The 18,254-nt window shown below is 41.4% G+C and overlaps 1 protein-coding gene across 2 annotated transcripts in view; it reads left to right on the top strand.

The window, feature by feature from the left end:
• Positions 1-2,394: 2,394 nt before the first annotated feature.
• The window catches only part of LOC115764915 (lachesin), an 84,505-nt gene continuing 68,645 nt past the window's right edge, over positions 2,395-18,254 (top strand). For both annotated transcript variants that reach the window (XM_030708217.1, XM_030708218.1), the window contains exons 1-2: positions 2,395-2,466; positions 2,673-3,296. In XM_030708217.1, the coding sequence (XP_030564077.1) occupies positions 3,146-3,296 (151 nt within the window). In that variant the 5' untranslated portion in view covers positions 2,395-2,466; positions 2,673-3,145. The remainder of the gene's footprint in view (positions 2,467-2,672; positions 3,297-18,254) is intronic.

Raw genomic sequence — 18,254 nt, 5'->3', positions numbered from 1 at the left:
TATACCCTATATCCATAGAAATGTTGAGAAAGTGTATTATTAAGTTGTGAAAATGTGTGTTATATATGTACAATTGAATGGATGGTAGTTATTATGAAGCATACTTTTCTCAATTGAAGCAAGGTTGAAATTATCTCAGCACAGGTTGTTACTGGCTTGTTCCTAGGATATCCCATGTCTAAGTCTGATTAAACATGTTTTAAATTGGGTGGCTTGACTTCAGATGTGGCTGCTTATTTAATTGTAGGGTATATACTGGTTAAGCAATTTCGACTATGCATTTTGAGCTGCCTTTTTTTGTGGGCTTGTGTGGATTGTGGCAAAATTTGACTAGCGGACCACGAATGCCCTGGGTCACACACACACACACACATCCTACTTGTTGGTGTTGTCGGCTCTCTTGGTTTCCATTTTTTGTGCTTCCCTTTTTTTTGTGGTTTTGTTTGGCTGCTTTGTCCAATTAGTAACAGTTTGGGTTACGATTTCATTTCTTTTATTGTGCCTCGTTATCCTTTTTATTTTGCCAGCGCTCGCCGCCGCCTGCTGCCAGTGCGCAAATTTGATATCCTTGTTATAGCAAATTGTTGTATGTACTCGTACAATTATTTTCGCTGCCGTCTCGTGTCGCTGGGGTATTGCGTGTGCCGTAACCCGCTCCCGCTGTCTTTCTCTATCTCAGATCTGTGTCTCTCTCTCTCTTTGTTTCTCTCTCTCGCGCTCTTTGTCTCTGTGGCAATCGAATTGTATTTATGTTTATTTATGCTGTTTGGAAAAAAACGTCGCTGCACTCAACGCTGCTGGCTCCTAGCGTCCTTGTTCATTGTCCTGGCGTTCAATATTGTCGCCCCTTCGATTATTTATGATGCTCGCTTGAAGCTCGCGCCGCACTCCCAGCGGGCCTGTGGCCAAGTTTTAGTAGTCATCGTTTGCCCAGTAATAAATTTATGCTTTTTTATTTCCTCCTGTCATAATTTTACCCTCAAATAAACACACACACTTGCACACACATGCGCTTATATAAAGTGCTTGGGCATTTTTCTTCGCCTCGTGCAGCATTTTCTTTGTGGCTCCTCCTAAGCACCGAACGCTGTCTAAAAATTTTTCCAATTGATAAATTATTTTATGGCAAATACACAAATTTTCTCATACGCATGTGCTGTGTGTGTGTGTGTGTGTGCGTGTATGCGGTTTCTCTTGTTGTTGTGGTTTGGTTTCGATTTTCCCTTTGGGTTGCCTCCCATATTTTAAGGCTCTTTGCTCTTCGCTTATTTTCCTTGCACATAAAAAAACTCTGCATGGGCTTATGTGAATATGTGTACATAAGTAATATCCCTGTGTATTCTTGCATATTTCCGTCCATATCCTTTGGGCCGGTCCTTGTCATTGGCACGGACTGCTCAGCCGCTCAGCACACACTCGACTCCTGCTGCACAGCTCAAACACATAAAATCAATCATATTTGCTGGATATTTTGTTGTTTTTTTTTTCTAATTTTTTCTTCTGCTGTTTTTTCTCTGCCTCTCATTTTTTTCGCCCCTAACTTGTCTTTATCGTTGTGTTTTTTGTTGTTGTTTACTTACGTCCCAATTTGTTGCTTCGTTTGTCTTTTCTTTGAGTTTTAGTTTCCTTTTTTTTTTTGTGTTGGCGCCTTAAGCTTAACTTCAAACGACAGCTTTAACAATTTGCTCGAGATTAATGTGACCATATAGCATATAGGGTATCTGGCAGTCGTTGCTGTGCCGCTGCTTGTGCAAGATCTAACAAATTCGAATCAATTTGTAAAGCATTTAAGTTCGTTGCTGTGCGTAGACCTTTAAAAATATGCAACATTAATTTTAATAGAATTGTTTATGGATGGAGGGGGGCTAGCATATGAAAAGTGGGTGTGGCTGGGCGCCTGCTGGCTAGCAAATGATGCGCAGTTAGTTTATTTTTTTGTGTGTGTCATGCATGCAGAACTGCCATGTCATATTAAATGTAGAGGCAGTCAGCAAAAAAACATAGAGAATGGAAAAAAAACAAGAAAATTCAGAGCAAATCCAAGCGAAAAGCCGCGCCAAATCAAAGCCAACAATATTTTTCAGGATTATTTCAGTTCGCTTGCCGTTGACTGCACAAACAGAAAGAGATAGTTAGAGCGTAAGAGAAAAAGAGAGAGAGAGAGAGAGAGAGTGAGCGAGAGGGGGGAGAGTGGGGAGAGAGAGACAGGCTGGGTCTATGCTTTGGTGACACACCAAAAATGTTGTGTTCCCAAACATTTTCTGTTAATTTGGCAGCGTGTGCTGTGTTTTTTTTGGCCCGGCATCGTTTAGATTTTTTTACGCTTTACTTGAGTTTTATTCGTGATACAAAAAAGTATCAAAATGAAAAAACAAAAAAAAATATAGAAAATAGTATAAACTGCAGCGACCCTCACCAAACGCCGCTGCAGATATGCAAAAACGCAGCGCGCACATAAATTTTAGGGTTTGCTCTACGCTTATTTGCATAGGAATTATGTATTTGGGCACAACGGCTTAGCAGCATTACACAACACACAAACTCACATACAAATACACACTCACACACACACACACACACACACACACACACATACTCACAGCACACGGCAGTGGGCAGTGTGGTTATGTGGAAAAACTAACGCATATATTGTTTTTGCTTCTATTTTGCAGCTATAAATTTGAAACGCCCCAGGAAAATGCATTGCAGCAGAACAAGCAATTAAAATAGAGACCGAAACCAAAGCGGAGACTAAGGCTGAGGCTGCGATTGCAACAAGGAGTTGCCCTGCGAACGAGTCCTGCCCCGAGTGTCGACTGTTTGGTCTCGCCCTGTGCTAAAAACCTATTTTGAATAATTAAAATTCAGTAAGTGTTGCTGCTGCTGCTGCAACTTTTGCAACAATCTGCAGGCGTCCGTTATAAACACAGTAACAACAAGAACAACAATGATATAATTAATTCAATGCACCTGAATACGCAAGCTTACACACGAAACTCCTTCAAATCCAATTGAGTGCAACAGCCGCAAGTGCACAGCCACAAGAACAGCAGTTAGAACAACTGCAACAACAACCACCACAACAACAACCACAACAAAAACCACAGCAACAACAACAAGTAAGTTTACTCAAGCCAGCTGTAAAATGGCGGCACACCGGTCAATGGCAACAATTAGCCAATGCAAGGACAAGCGAAGACATATCCGCAGCAGGACACAACTAAACGAACTCCTGCGCCGCACACTGCCCATTGTCATCATCGTCGTGCTGCTGCTAACACAGCACTGGGAAAGCGGTAAGTGGAAGAGCGGTATTTTAAGTTATCCAGCCTTCAAAAACAATCACATATGCCCAGCGAACATCTGTCAGCTTACCCGAAATTCCAGTGCACAGCATAGAGCTGAGCGCATGTTGTGCCGTGACGGGACTCTGCGTTCTTGACTACCTCCGGCGCCTATAGTCCGATCTTTATGAGCCCATGGCATGAGCCAATGGGACTTTACGATTCGATTTTAGTACGCGGCTAGCCAAAAAGTGAAATATTGATATATATATATATATATATATAAGTGTATACCATACGAATAGCTACATATCAAGATTGGTGTCACCAGATCTAATTATATCCAAGCTATGTTTCAAAGCGCAAGTATAAAATCCGGTTAGTGGAATAAAAATTCGAAAGCGATGAAATCAATTACGCATATCAATACGTGAATATATGTTTCAAATTGCAAGTCTCTAGATGGATGCATTGAATCAGACAGAGTCGTCCTCTCTCTGCCAGTAAAACACAAGATCTGAAACACACTTTCGAATCTTTATAATATTAATAAATATTTCTAAGAATCCTAGATTAACATTTAATAATAGTTGTTAACATGCTAAGTTACTAACCAGGCTTTTAAATGTACGTTTATGCCCTTTTATTTTGGATTTTCCAAACATTTTTTAACCAAACCGATTTGAACCTGAAATTTCACTTAATTTCTTTTCCGTTTAAGTTAAAAAATACCAATGCAATCATATTTAATCAGAAATTTGTTTAAAGCAAGCTGCTAAGGAAATTTAAACTTATGTATAAGTTTATAATTTCTTAAAGCGGGTATATTTACAAAATGTTTAAGATGTTTTCTTCTCCAAGAACTGGTCGAGATGAAAAGTAAAGCATTATGATATTACTTTATAAATAAGCAAAGCAGATAGAGAGAGACAAAGAGATTTTCTTCTGCATTACAAAGCTTCAAATGAGCGAGATTAGCTTACGTATTTTGAAACCAGAAATACGGTTTTAGCTTTTATTTTTGACTTTAAAAGTCGCGTGCGTGTTTTTAATTTCCTCGTAAATAGCATCCACTCTTTTCCATCTCAGGTATCCCAGTTCTCAAGTCAACCGGCATAAAGTTGAGCTGGAGATGGGCAACCGCTAAGCCATTCAATTGGCAGTTCTACAAATTGTGCTGGGCACTGAATATCCTTGGCAATATCCTTGTTGAATTAATCTCACTCGGGCAGATAAATATTTCAAAAGCGAAACTTAAGCAATTAATTTCGCTAATTGCTTTTCTTCGCAACGTTTTTGTTTCGTGTTGCGGCGGCGATGGAGTGGTTGTAGGAGGGTTGGCGGGGGATCTGGCTGGTCGTTGAGTTTTGCATTCAAATGCATTTCAAGGACTCAACTTTGGCGCCGCACAAAACTCAATCTGACATTTATGCGAATGTCCACGGTATCAAATAAGAGTAATGACATTGCAGCTGCCCTTAAAACGAGCCAAAGGACGACGACTGAGAAGGAAACCCAGTGCAGCAAACGAAGATCGTCTTGGGAGCTGTTGCCCGGCTACACTCACAGTGCAATGTCCTTTTGGCTACTCAAACATTCCAGTGGCTATTAGTATTCATATCTTGACTGAACTTAACTGAAAGCTTAAACTGCTGCCAGCCTGGGCGTGCAGTAGGGTTGATGTGGAAGGCGGTGGGAATTGAATGGAAGGGTGCGAGGAGGGGTCGTTTTTAAGACCCTCTGCGCGCGTTTTGCATGCATTTTCATTTTGTGCTAGAATTGCTGAAAAAGATGCAATTAAATATTAGGACAAGGGGTGTCAAGCTGCGCATGGAATATTCGAGTCCTTTTCTGCTATCCTCTCTGTCTCTATCTTTCTCTCTTCCTCTCGGTATCTCTCTCTTTCACTTGCCCCCCACGCTCTTTTTCTCTATCCCTTGCGGTTGCAGCTGCTGTCAGTGGCAAAGAACGCATTATTAATTTATTTTTCCCCAACTTGCAAGATGAATAAGCAAAGAGCAAAAATTTTCCACGACTGACTACGCTTTTACTCTCCAGCAAAATTTTCTATTTAAATGTCGCTATGCACACCCCCACCCCCCTCCAAATGCCCGTGGTTCCTTCGATTTCGCTGCTGCCAAGTCATTTTGCATGCAGTTCTGCTTTGACCAAGTTAACTGAAGTCGACGTGCTTCGACATGGCCCGAAAACGGTTCCTCAATCTGCTGTCCATCAGTTGGCTTCGATCGTGTGATGGCTGTGCGCGCTGTCTGTCTCAGTCGTGCCAGCAGCACCGCAAGGAAATAAAATCCAAAAGTGAATAATGAACCGCAAATAACTTTACTTTGTGTTGCCAAGTTTGCACAGCCAACCATCCAGCGCCACCCAGCTGCACTCATCAGCAATTCCACCACCCACCCATCAGCTAGCGGCCATCCGCTATTCGAATTGCATCCGTTTCTAACCAAATCCAACTTGCCGCCTCTCGTGCAGTTGTTTCAATTGCTGCGGGACGTTTGTCTGTGCTATCAGCCAGCAGCAGCAGCGACAGCAACAGCAGCAGCAGTAACAGCAGCAACAACAACAACAACAACAGCTACAGTTGCAACAGAAGTTGTTTCAGTGTCGGTAACAATTATTTCGGTTTGTAGCTAGTTGAGTTGAGTTGAATTTGGTTTGGTTTTTAGTTGGGTTTAATTTTTTTTATTATGTGAATACCCTTGCATCGGCTACTTACATTTTATGCACCCCTCTGTTGCGCAATGCTGCATAATTATATATAATGATAATCTTTATCAATGATTTATATGTTAGTCTCCCACTAAAACCTAATTCGATGAACTATGCCTAACTATATGCATTTAAAGATATATTAAACTAACTCAGCAATATTTATATGTAAATATCATATATTTCAAACATATATTTAAAATTTTTAGCAAGATCGCACGCTACATCGTATATATGCTATATAGTTATTGTGCTTTTATTCCTCTTAGCTCGAAAAATTCAATAATGTCAAGCATTAATCATTTACTAAGACATCAAATTTAGTTTTTCAGCCAAGCTTAGCACTTAGTACTTTTATAGCCCCAAATTCTCAATTAAAATAATAGGGACAATCGGCGTGTAGTAAAACAACACTCCCAAGTATAAATATACATATGTTGCCCATATGCTAGGGTATTTAATTTTCAGCACTCTCAAAGATAACTATTCCAAATTTTTGCTGTGTCTTTGAATATTTGCATTTCCGGCTGCAACTCCCAGTAGTCTTAGACGTCACCCCAACACCAGGCCCCATCCAGCACTTGAAGCACATCATTCGGTCTGCTGATGAAGTGCAAATCGTTTTATGAATACCAGCTGAAAGAGCGCTGCGAACCGAGTGTATTTCATTTTAATATTTGTGTCACAAATCGCACGCGTTGGTTTATCTTTGAATTCCCTGAGCTTCTGGGGCTGTCTAAACCCCAACTAATCAAGTTGACACAGGTTTACCTGCGAGCTACCTGGCAAAACTTTGACAAAACTTTCGATTTTCGAAAACTTTAGCTAGCTGTCCCAGATAAGAGTTCAATGGAACTGAAATTTATTAACTGCTTTGCCAGCACATGCAAATAAATCAGCAAGAAAAAAGAACACAACAGAAATAAAAAACCAAATACATTTAAAATAAAAATGATAAACCGAAAACTTTTGAGGAAGGCGTGTTTGAGCAAGGACTGAGATAAGCCAAGTCAACCGTTAAAGTTACGCCCTCAAAAAAACCTCAAGGATATTGACATGTGACTAAAATGCCAACAAATGTAAATGCAAAAAGCCTTCCAAAGCATGGGGGAATTCAAGAGTTGGCATACACTTTTATATACAGGGTATTTGCAGTGTATATATCGCTAATGGGGTGTGAGCTGTTATACCCCTTAAGTCTTATCGTTTTCCAAAAATTATTGAGTGTGAATCCACCAAGTATTTAATATGCTCAAGAGTGTTTACGGGGTATTTAACGTATTTGGTATAATGCAATATGCATCAATAAGCTTACATTTAAAATAATTTACAGTTTATTTTGATTGGGCGAAGCTTTTTAATCACTTTGCTTATTTTAAAACTGATTAAAGGGTTACTCTGGTAATAAATTTAAGGACACTGTAAGTAAATTTAGGATTCATGGGTATATCTGTATGATTTTTTTACTTAAAAAATAAACAGCTATGTAGTTTAGACACTGCAAGTTTACGAAACTTGTTACTTCTAGACGATATTTAACAAGGACTTTAAGAATATCTGTAAGACTGCTTCAGAGATATCAGTGTATTTACATAAAAAGAACTTGCACTAAAGAGCCAGTTTCTTAAAGTACTTTGAGTATGTGCTGTCTTATATGTCTTTTAGTTGTTTTGGCAGTCTTAACAGTTTAATCTACCTTCTAATTCGTATATAGCATGCATTTGGCCGTATTTCCCAATGATAATCGTTATTGTCAAAATGCTTAGGGTATTATTGAGTCCATCATGCATGTGTATTCATGTATAACAAGCGAAAGGCATTCAATTTAGTACTTCTTAAGCTATACCACGCGTTTATACGACTTTCTAAATCCTTACTTCAGCTAATCTAAGCCTTGTCGAAGGTCTGCCTACAGGGTATTATTAAGTCGCTCACTGTGTGCAGCATTGCAGGCACTTGTTGTAGGTGCGGCTGTGTCAAGTATTTGCACTTGCGCTAAGCAAAATTTACGCGCATTTGTTTGTACGACTCCAGAGAATTGCTCGGCGGCGTTTCGTGTTCAAGTGAAAATCGATGAGCTGTATGCGCGTGTGTGTATGCGAGTGTATGTGTGCGTGTGTGTATGCGTGGGCAAATGTGTGAAGTGTGCGTTACGCTATTGGCATTGTTGTTTGGCCACAATGTTTTCTTTTTTCCGCTTCGCATGGCTTTTTATTGCTTTTCTCTTGCTTTTTATACCCTGAACTCATTGAAGATCGTTAAGAAGGGTATCATGTTTTTGTGGAAATATATGTAACAGGCAGAAGGAAGCATCTCCGGCCTCACACTAACCAATTCTTTATCAGCATTCATCCAGTCGAGTCGATGTCCAACGATGTCCGTTTGTGTAAACGCGTCGATCTTGGGGTGCAACATATATGACCTGAACATTTCAGATAGTTCGGACTTTAAGCATCGATGCGTGAAGCACAGTCACAGTGTAAATTGCGCAGCAAGTGGCGAGAGTGTATGTGTGTTTCTGTGTGTGTGTGCAGAAGTCAGTTGGAATATATGTAAAGGCAGCTCGAAAATGAGTTCAGGGTATCTCCTAGTTGTGTGCTCCCGACACTTACTTGTTTTTTTGCTGCTGCTGCTGATGCTGTCGGTTCCTGGTGTCATGAGTAAACGAGCAGCATTTGAGCAAATAAACTAGACCTGGCAACACACACACACACACACAGTTCTGCAGACGCGGGCGCACAACAACAATGGCTATAGGAAAATCTTAAGCTCCTGGCATCCTGCGGTTTGCCTGCTACGTTGCCAACAAAACTCTCTCAACATCCTTGCCCGTGCCATGCTCAGCGTCAACAACTCAACGTCATCAACTCCGGGCTCTCCTGCCACGAACGGCTACTACTAACTGCTGCCACCTTCCGCCACCTGCTACTCCAGCTGGCAGATTTCTAGGACTTCAATCATTATGGCCTGCCGTCTGCCACTTCAGAAAACTGCACACAAAAATCTTCAACTTTATCTCGTCAATAACTTGAAGAGCGGCCCTCCAGCCTCAGCTCTTCAGCCACCCAGCGGCAACTTTTATACTGCCAACTCAACTCATGCTCGCTGCCACGCCCATAGCCTCTGTCGCCGCTTATTGATAAAATTTTGCCGCTTTACATACTTTGGTCTTGTATGTGTGTGTGTGTGTTTTTTTTTTGGCACGTGCTGTGGTTGCATGTGGCAAAATGTTTGCAAATGATTATTTTATTGACAATTAAAAGATGAGCGTAAAATAAAGCCACACACAAATCTACTAAAGGAGTGTGGCGGGAGTGGATGGGTTTCTGCAATTTGACACGCTGTAAGGAGTAAAATTCGTATTGCCATGAATGTAAGGACTTGACATTAGTCGTTTCAGTCACCCGTTTTGATGCCTGGTTCCTGAATTCTGCCAGCAATTCAAGTTTATTGCCTCACTTGGCACCAGACAATGCTCTAGTTCATGTCTCTTGGCTTAACTCTCTCTCGCTCTGTCTCTCTCTTGGTCTCTGTCACTAGCTCTATCTCTTTGCATTTGGGAGAAGGTCTCGGAACAGTACAAAAAAATAAGTGCAGAGAAGAAAACTCATGCGTTATTTGCAGCTTGGTGAAAGCTGCTTTGCGGCTGCCTGGCAACGCCAGAGACCCTTGCTAAGTAGTCCTTTTTGGTACTTGGCACTGACCACAGCTTTGATGTGCCCATTCAAGTTGCTCGTCCCTCGTCCCACTCCCGCCTCCAGGTCACTGGTAAATCCTTTCGGCTTTAATGACGAGCCACGTCCATCAAGTTCGCTGATGATGGACACTTTAATTCCCAGGAGTCGGGTTCGTTATCTTTGTTTTTCCAATGTTCTCATAGATCATTTAATGGTCATTAAAACTGGAAATTTATCGATTACAATCCCTATCAGATTTATCGACTTTTCAGTGCTCACATTTAACACATCGCCTAAATGTTGGGTGATTTCTTTTAATGCGATTTGTGATTTGGTGGTCAAATGTGATTTGCTTGTGGTCAGTAGATTACAGCTGTGCTCAATTCCTTTATTTTGTATAGAGTTCTTGTGGGCTATATGTTGAGCATGGTATTATTCCAGACCATGCAGAGAGTATCCAAATGGTGTCATTAAATGTGTAACGCATTGAAGTAGACACCTCTTATTGAGATTGAGCAGTTTCTTTCTTCTATAAAGAGGTGTGCACCGATAAAATGAGCCTTATCAATTCTGAGCTTAGTTGAAATAAAATATTACAATCGATGGACTTGAAAAGTAACAGCATAAATTTTCATTAGTTACTCAACCCTCTTTTAGCTTGCAATTTCTTCCAGTACTTTTGACACCTCGCTTCATCCATCAAAGCTCTAGATCATATTGTATCTAGCTAATCGTTTGTTTTCCTGATATTCTCTAGTGTGTTTCCCAAATCTATTTAATCACTAAAATGGCGCGTCTTTTTTTTGTTCGACTCATATCATTGAGTAAAATGATTTTGGTTTAGTTCAATGCGCTGTTGATTGCATAATTTAAGGCCACAAATGGGAAAATTGTGTTAGCCCGATTAACGTGCTGTGGGCTAAGGCAACGCTCTGACTGTTAACTGGGCTAATTGCATTTGAAGTCATCAGCAGTTGCAAAAGAACCAAACCCATATTTAGTTTTGTGAACAGAGGCTACACAAACAAGTTGCTAATAAAATAAAGTGACTCTCAGACCCATTTGGTCGTCTGGCGGACTGACAGACAAACTGGCAGATAGACAGGCAGGCAGACAGACAGAGACAGACAGACTGCAGGCACTTCATTAGAATTTTTGTGCGTCGAGGCACTTTCATTTTGTTTGGCCGCTTCAAAAGGCCATTTCATTACGAGCCGTAGCTTTTGGCTTCAATGCGGCCCTAACTAAGTAACTGAAACGACTCTTAATGCTCGGCCAAAGGCATCGTAATTTTCATTTGCAGCGTATTAGCATTGGATTTGTCAGCTCTTCAGTGTGCGTCGACTAGCCAGCCGAAATTGAAATGCAACAACAAAAACAACCATTACGAGAAACAACAAAAGACTGCAACAGTTTTGTGGCCAATTTCGTATACCCTGTACACATTGAAAATGACTAAAACAGGGTATTTTATGTATGTGCAATCGTTTGAAAAAGCCGAGAACACCAGTCCCATTTTATTAGGTATATGTATTCCTGATTTGAACCAGCGACTTTCTGCTAGCTAGCTCCGACGCTCTTTCTACTTAGCCGCACAATCTTTAAGAATTAGCCAGGGTTTCGGTTGTCATGTAGGCTGAGTCCCCAATTATCCTTTAGCTGCAAATCAAATTACTTAAAGCCGTGTCTCACTTTTAACTAAAGAGAAATCTTCCAGGTCTTAATGATACAGGATATTTCATAGTCGAGTGCATGTTTTATTCTAGTTTTTGTTGTTATTTTCGCTTTTCCCTGATTTTTCAGTGCGCTCTCAACTCGTACATAAAATATGAAAATTTCTCACACAAAAGACTTTGTTTAGTGCAGGTCGAGCTGCGGCTGCCGGACCCACTTACCAATGGGACTCACTGCATCTGTTGTGCAAAGATTGGGCGGTGTGTGGGTGTGGGCGTGAAAGGGGCGTATGCCGGCATGGTGCCAAAGGATGTTAAAATATTTTTGCAGCTTTATCTTTATACATTTGTCGAGGCGGGGCGAACCGAGATAAGCTGGTAGCGGCGGGAGATGAGATGTGCGGAAGATGGCTTGTCGTAAAGCAACGTCGGGATTTAGCTGACACTGAGAGCTGCCCGGCTGCCGGCTGGCTGGCTGGCTGGCTAAGAAGCCGCCCATCGGGCAAGCAAAAAGATTACCTCCAGTTTTGCAACCTGAGCTCGAAAGTGTGGCCCCTGGGATGTGGCCACTTTGCGGGCAACCCCGAAGTTTGCAGCTGAAAGCAGCCCGGGAGACTGCAAGACTGCCGAATAGGAGGACCTTGATCGGGTAGCTGCTTTATGCCCCTGGCAGGTAGCACACACAAATGCTGCAAATTAATTTTAACGCATGTGGCGACCGGGGGGCATGCAACAGCAACAGCAGCAGCAACAGCAGCAAAACGTAAATCAAAGCACAAACTGACTGCTAAGGGGAGTCGCTGCTTATCGGCGTTTAATCTCTTTATGATAAAATGTTTATTTTCGGCGACAGCAGCAAAACCACTTGGCTCAACCACTCAGCCAGACGGCCGCCTGTTTGTGGCTGCAATAAATTGCCAATGCCAAAGTATTGCGTGCCCGCTAACACTTGCCACACGTTGCCTGCCACTCGCCGTTCGGTCGCCGTTCGCAGCTCGCCACTCAGAAGTTTCGCATTGCCGTATGAAAGATAAATTCACTGATAAGAACTTTTGGGCTGAAAAGCGGATTGTGTGTACAGGCTAATTTAAGTTCAACGCCAGCTGTCGCACAATGGCCGTAAACGAGGAGGGCGGGGCCCAGCAGCTAGAAGCCGGCAGCTAAAGAAGTGCTCGCATACAGCTGCTGCTGTTAAGGCGCGGCGACTTTATTATTATTATCCTTGGCGCAAAAGTGGCAATGGACCAAGGACATGGACACGCACATAGACACTGGGCCGCGTGGGCTGGGATGGGTGTGGCCTCCACTGGCAGTCCAGCTGCTTCATTTCATATTCAGGAGCTCTTTTTTCAACGTTACAATTTCCCTGCAACTCTATAAAAAAGCCAGCAATCATTTGGGTTTTCTTTTGATATTTATGGATACATTTGTTTGTAGAGTTTTCCCGAAATGCGAAGATTTGTAAATAAATCCTGACGCCATGCTGGGCTTGCAAGACCTCGAATTGTTCTAAACAGTGAAAATAATCTCACTTATTTACATAAAGGAACTTGTATTAAGGCTTATGGCAAGGGTATTAATACATTAACCTGGTTATTGGGTTTTTTTCACCTGACTAAATATTTGACTACGTGCTTAAAGCTTAACATTTTTAATTTTGTTAATTATCTGGCTAATTAACACATATTACTTAACTTTAAAACCTATAGCTAGGCGACGACTCGAACCATCAACATGCATATTACGTCTTTTTAATCAAACTTTCACTAGACTAAAAATTCATAGGGAACTTCATGTCTGGTTTTTAATATAAGTTGAAACTTTGTTAATAATTCGGCTTATTGACTTTAGTATTGAATAATACGGCTATTATAATATGTATATAGACATCTACAGCTTCCGTTTTTTTTAATTTTGTTATTTATCACGCTAATTGATATATATTACATGATATTAAGACCTATGGCTATGCGGGGACTCGAATCGTCGACCTTCTTATTGAGTTTCTCTTATCAAACTTTCACTAGACTAAATATATCTGTATAACTTAATGCTAATGTCATGTTTTTGACTAAAACTTAAAATGCAGTATTTTGTGATACCCTGTAGCTCTTAAATAGCCAAGCGGGTATAAAGAACTTGTAACAGCGAGTGGAGAAGTTGTCTGGACTTTTAAAACAAACTTACATTCTAATAACAGTATTTTGCAGGTAACACAGTGCAATTAACATCGTATCTACTAGTCGTTCAGTCTTTGAATTATGAATTTCGGCTTTCTTGTTGGGCTCACTTTGTTGGAAAAGTTGCGATAAACAAAAGACGAGTGCAAAGTTTTTGGGTTCTGTTCGCCAATCTCCCGCGCTAATCGCCCGCTTTTCGGCTGACGGGCTCATCAGTAGCTCATCAACGGAGGCGTCTAAATTTTCGACTTTTTTCTGCTGTCTCATTTTTTCTGTTGTTGTTTTTTTGTGCGTTTTTGTCACCATAAATGACTTTAAAAATGCCTAACAAAGTTTTTAAATTACTTCTTGAGTGGGCAAAAGCGTCGAAAATGAAATTACTTATTTTTGTCGGCGTCCATCCCCCACCCCGACTGCTGCTGCTTCACCACCCTCTCCTCTTCTTTAGACCAACTGCAGCTGTCGCCTTTCGGTGCGTTGTCAGCGCTGCTAAAGTTTTACCCTCGGCTTATTAACATTGAAAGCTCATTATTAGTTTTTTCCGGGCGTCTGCCTGGCGTTTTTCTTAACTTGTCTTTAACTCGTTCATAAAAGTTTTGCTAAAAATTTCCATTGCATTAAGACGACGCACAGGTGTCCATTTTCCAATATCAAATGAAGTGAAGAGAGTGGCGCGTTGCATGTTTAATGAGACATCTTCGGGCAAATAAGGAGCAGTCAGAGGGTTGATGCGAACCCAACTGGCTAAAACGCGGAACTATACACTTAATTTGATTGCGGACCCCTTGAGTCTGATTAGTCACCCGAAGAGTACAAGAGCCTTAAAGTGAACCTAAACATAAATTAAGTTTAAGTTATGAAAAATGAATGTATGAAAAAATATTTATAAAAAATACAACTTTTTATAAAGCATGCACTGGTATGCTTTGGGTAAGACTGTTTTTTGGGCAACTGGCTTGGTTCGAGGTTCGGTTCATATAGAAAAATGATTTTGACTTGCGAGTTGGACGCTGAACATTTTTCTTTAAAGGCTCGGTTATTGCACTTAAACTTGTAAATACATGCAACAAATCATGAATCCAATAAAAAACCAGCTCAAACACCGTTTCCCGAACAGAAATTTCAGGCTTGTCATTAATTCGAACCGAGAAACCTAGCGTTTGGCCTTGCTTGAGTGCTTGGTTGCAGGATCAAGGTCTTGTCACTGCAAGATTTATCGTATGGTATTTATTTATGTGCTGCCTGTCGTGAACTAAAACACGCGACACCCTCTTAACCCGTGTTTAGCTTAGCAATTTGTTGCAGCAAATATTTGCCAACTGACACAGCATGCAATTGGGTGACAATTGCAGCCGGCTCGAGTGGTGGTGCTTGGGATGGGTCACCCACCATATGGGCGCACACTTAATGATATTGACATTAAGTGCTGTTGCTGTAGCAACCCCTAAGCCAAAATCTACCCAGCTGCGTAGGTGAGCGCTGTGTGGCAGGACTTATGAGGCATGATATATACGCATCGATTGTAAACTCGGCTCAAAGCTATTGTCACTGTCAGCGGGATTGTTGTTGTTCCTGTTCCTGTTTGTGTTGTTGTTGTTGCTGTTGTGTAACCAGCACCGGGAACGGCTCCGTCTCGCACTCGATGGGCCTAATGAACCATAACGCTTTATCGCCGTTTTGCCATTACCCAAGTTCCCGTCTATGTCTGTCTAAGTGTGCGATTGGGATTTAATTTGATTGCTTCAATGCCTGCCAAGTGAGTGTGTGTGCGACTGTGTGTGTGTGTGTAAGTGTGGTATTAGCTTGTGATTTACTGTATTATTTAGTCTTACTTTGTTTTACCGCTTATTACTTTACGCCGCGTTCCTTTTGTATTGTGTATGTATGTGTGTGCTTCTTTGAGTGTGTGCTTTGTCATCGCAGACCAACCCCCGCCTCTCGGTTCGCGTCCATCCGGGCGTTGACATAAAAGAAAACTCACACGAAATCCTTTCTGCATTGATTGATAAAGTACCTTATGTGAGGATTACGGCGACATTGATTTACTACGCTTTGAGGATTTACTTTTTTCTCTCCCTTCCTTTTTTATTGCCATTTTCGTACTTTCTTTTTTCGTGTGTGTGGATTTTGTGCAGCTGCTGTTAATTTTGCTGCCGTGCCAACTAATTGCGAGTGAAAACTGCAACAGACCTGTGCAACTTCTCATTAACTGCTGCGGCCAGTTGCGGACAGTTGTGTGGGGAGCTGCGATGCAAGTTGTGACTAGAGATGGAATTCGGTACCGGAGAGGTCACGAACAGACAGAGTATAAAAACACACGTAAGGACAGAAATTTTATAGATCAAAGGCACCAAAAGTTTAAGTTCAGAACCTTATCATATACCATGAGCCGAAGCTTAAATTATAACTAAAGCTGTACAGAATGGGAAGAATAAAGCATTTTGGCAATATGAAATATATAGACTATTGATTAGGACGCACTGCCGAGTTCACCTGCCTGTTCATGTTTGTGATAGCAAAAATCTTAAAAAAAAAGATTAGAAAGTTCCTTGATGTATTCTCCTACAGTTCTCTTTTACGCAGAAGGAGTTTAAAAATTGCTTGATAGGAAATATTATTTGGGAATATTTAAATTTCTTAATACCTCGACGAAATTCTCCCAAATATTATATTACACTTTTACACGTTGGTATTTACACAATTTAAGATCGGGCTTTAATGGTCAATGATAGTCTAGAATGCATTTACCCGTTTATTGTGTGGCAAATGGAAGAGAAAGGACAGCCTCTTCATACTGCTTCGTGTGAAGCTTAAATGTATATACTGAGAGTTTTCAGCGCGTGTAGGGGATCGCCTAGTCGGTCCCTTGCTGGCATATCTGAACACGAAAACGTCGTGTTGGGTCGTGACCTTCACAGACCCTGGACACGCGTTCCACTCTAGTTGGGAAGCTGTTGGCAGCTATTTGGAGTTCATTGAGCTTTGTGGCTTATGAAAAGTATTTAAAAAGTGGCGTAACGGCAGCCCTGAGGGCGAAAGGTGTTGAATTACATTTGAAAACTTTTAACTTTTGGTTGAGCTCAAAAAATGTTGCCAGCATTTTGTGTATCCAATTGTGTAACCAGCTTTGGTTTGGCTTTGACTCTGTTGTGCTTGGCTGGGCTGGGTTTTGTTGCACTAGCTGCTGCAGTAGATGTTGCTGCTGCTATTGCTGCTGATCCTGTGGCTCCGGTTATGTCAATTAACGCCCAAGTTGTAAACAAATTTCGCCAAGTTGCCACCGCGTTGCGCATTGCTCTCATAAATTGCACTTAGTCAAAGTTTTGTGAGCCCAGTTGTATGGATAGTGGGCGTGGGCCGGGTTTGGGGTTGGCTTGAATGAAGGCCAAGTTGCTTGCAGTGAAAGTCGGAAATGCTATTAGCAGTAGTTGCACTAAACAGGCAGCTGCTGTTTACTTAACGCGTCGTGATTAATTAGCCAAGTGAGAGCAGCTGCCCTCAGAGCAAATTGGTTTGGACTTCATAATAAAGAGGCGGCTGCCTCTGAACTCTGACCTTATGTTGAAGCGGCACATAATGTGCTTGCGGCATGAATTATGAAGCTGTAATCAGCGTACAGGACGAGTGGCTTTCTGCCATAAGCCAGCCAGCTTTGGAACTCAATTCTTATTTGTGTTGGCTTTGGGCTCAATTCCTATTTTTGCCACAAATCTGTGCAATTAACTTGACAAGTCCTTTTGCCAATATACTGTGCCAATAAACGGGCGCAAAAACTTTAACACGATTTCAAGTTTGCAGCGGATTTTAAAATTGACTAGGTTTTGTGGCAGCGACAGGGGCAGCTAGATTATGTAGCAAATAATACTTATGAACTTATTATCTTGTTTGTGCTTTATGCCTCGCCCTCCTAGCGCCCACTCTGACCCAGCAGCGACCTCGAGCAGCTGCTGTTTAGCATGCACAGCATGCGGCATGCGGCATGCGGCACGAGGCAACTTTCCATGCACGGGGAATAGAAATTTAGAAGCATAACTTGGCGCAGTGTTTTGGCCCGATATTGGTCTTGGCTTTGGTGCTCGATTTTGTTGTTGGCGCTGCCGCCGCTGCTGCTGCTTGTTGCCATTGTTGCCACATGCCACTTGCCGTTTGCCGCTTGCCATTGTTGGCAACTTCAATGTTGATTCTGTGTGGCATAAACTCTGTAAATAAATTTCAGCAAAATTGTGTAACAATACGCCAAAACAGGCCTCAGGGGTGAATGCGACCGTTTATTTTTTTTTATTTTGGCCAATGGACCCAAGTAGCTAAAAACAAATACTACTCAGAACATGGCTATAAAAATAACAAAAATCAAAAAGTAAGGATATTTGCGGCACGCCGAAGATTAAACACCCTTGTAGACATGTGCCTTACGATTTCGGCTCGTATTTGCTGGGTTTGATGAAAATTTCTTGGAACACAGAATATTCTGTCATACTAAAACCTACTTTTCGACCGATCCTTCCTAAATGATATAGTTGTTCCGACTGCCTGCAACAAAGAGAATAGTTTCCATAGAAACATTCAGATGGACATGGCTATATCATCGCGGCTGCTGATGATGATCTAGCATATATACACTCTGTGGGGTCTCTCTCTGTACGTTACACACTTCATGATTAAATTATAGTAACCTCTACAAGGTATTTAAAACGAGAGTATATTTATGTG

This window comes from Drosophila novamexicana, unplaced genomic scaffold, assembly GCF_003285875.2.
Source record: "Drosophila novamexicana strain 15010-1031.04,08,12 unplaced genomic scaffold, DnovRS2.1 tig00000877-arrow-arrow-pilon, whole genome shotgun sequence".
NCBI classification, from domain to species: domain Eukaryota; kingdom Metazoa; phylum Arthropoda; class Insecta; order Diptera; family Drosophilidae; genus Drosophila; species Drosophila novamexicana.
Note: the sequence above shows the minus strand (reverse complement) of the source record. Positions and strands in the feature narration are given on the sequence as shown.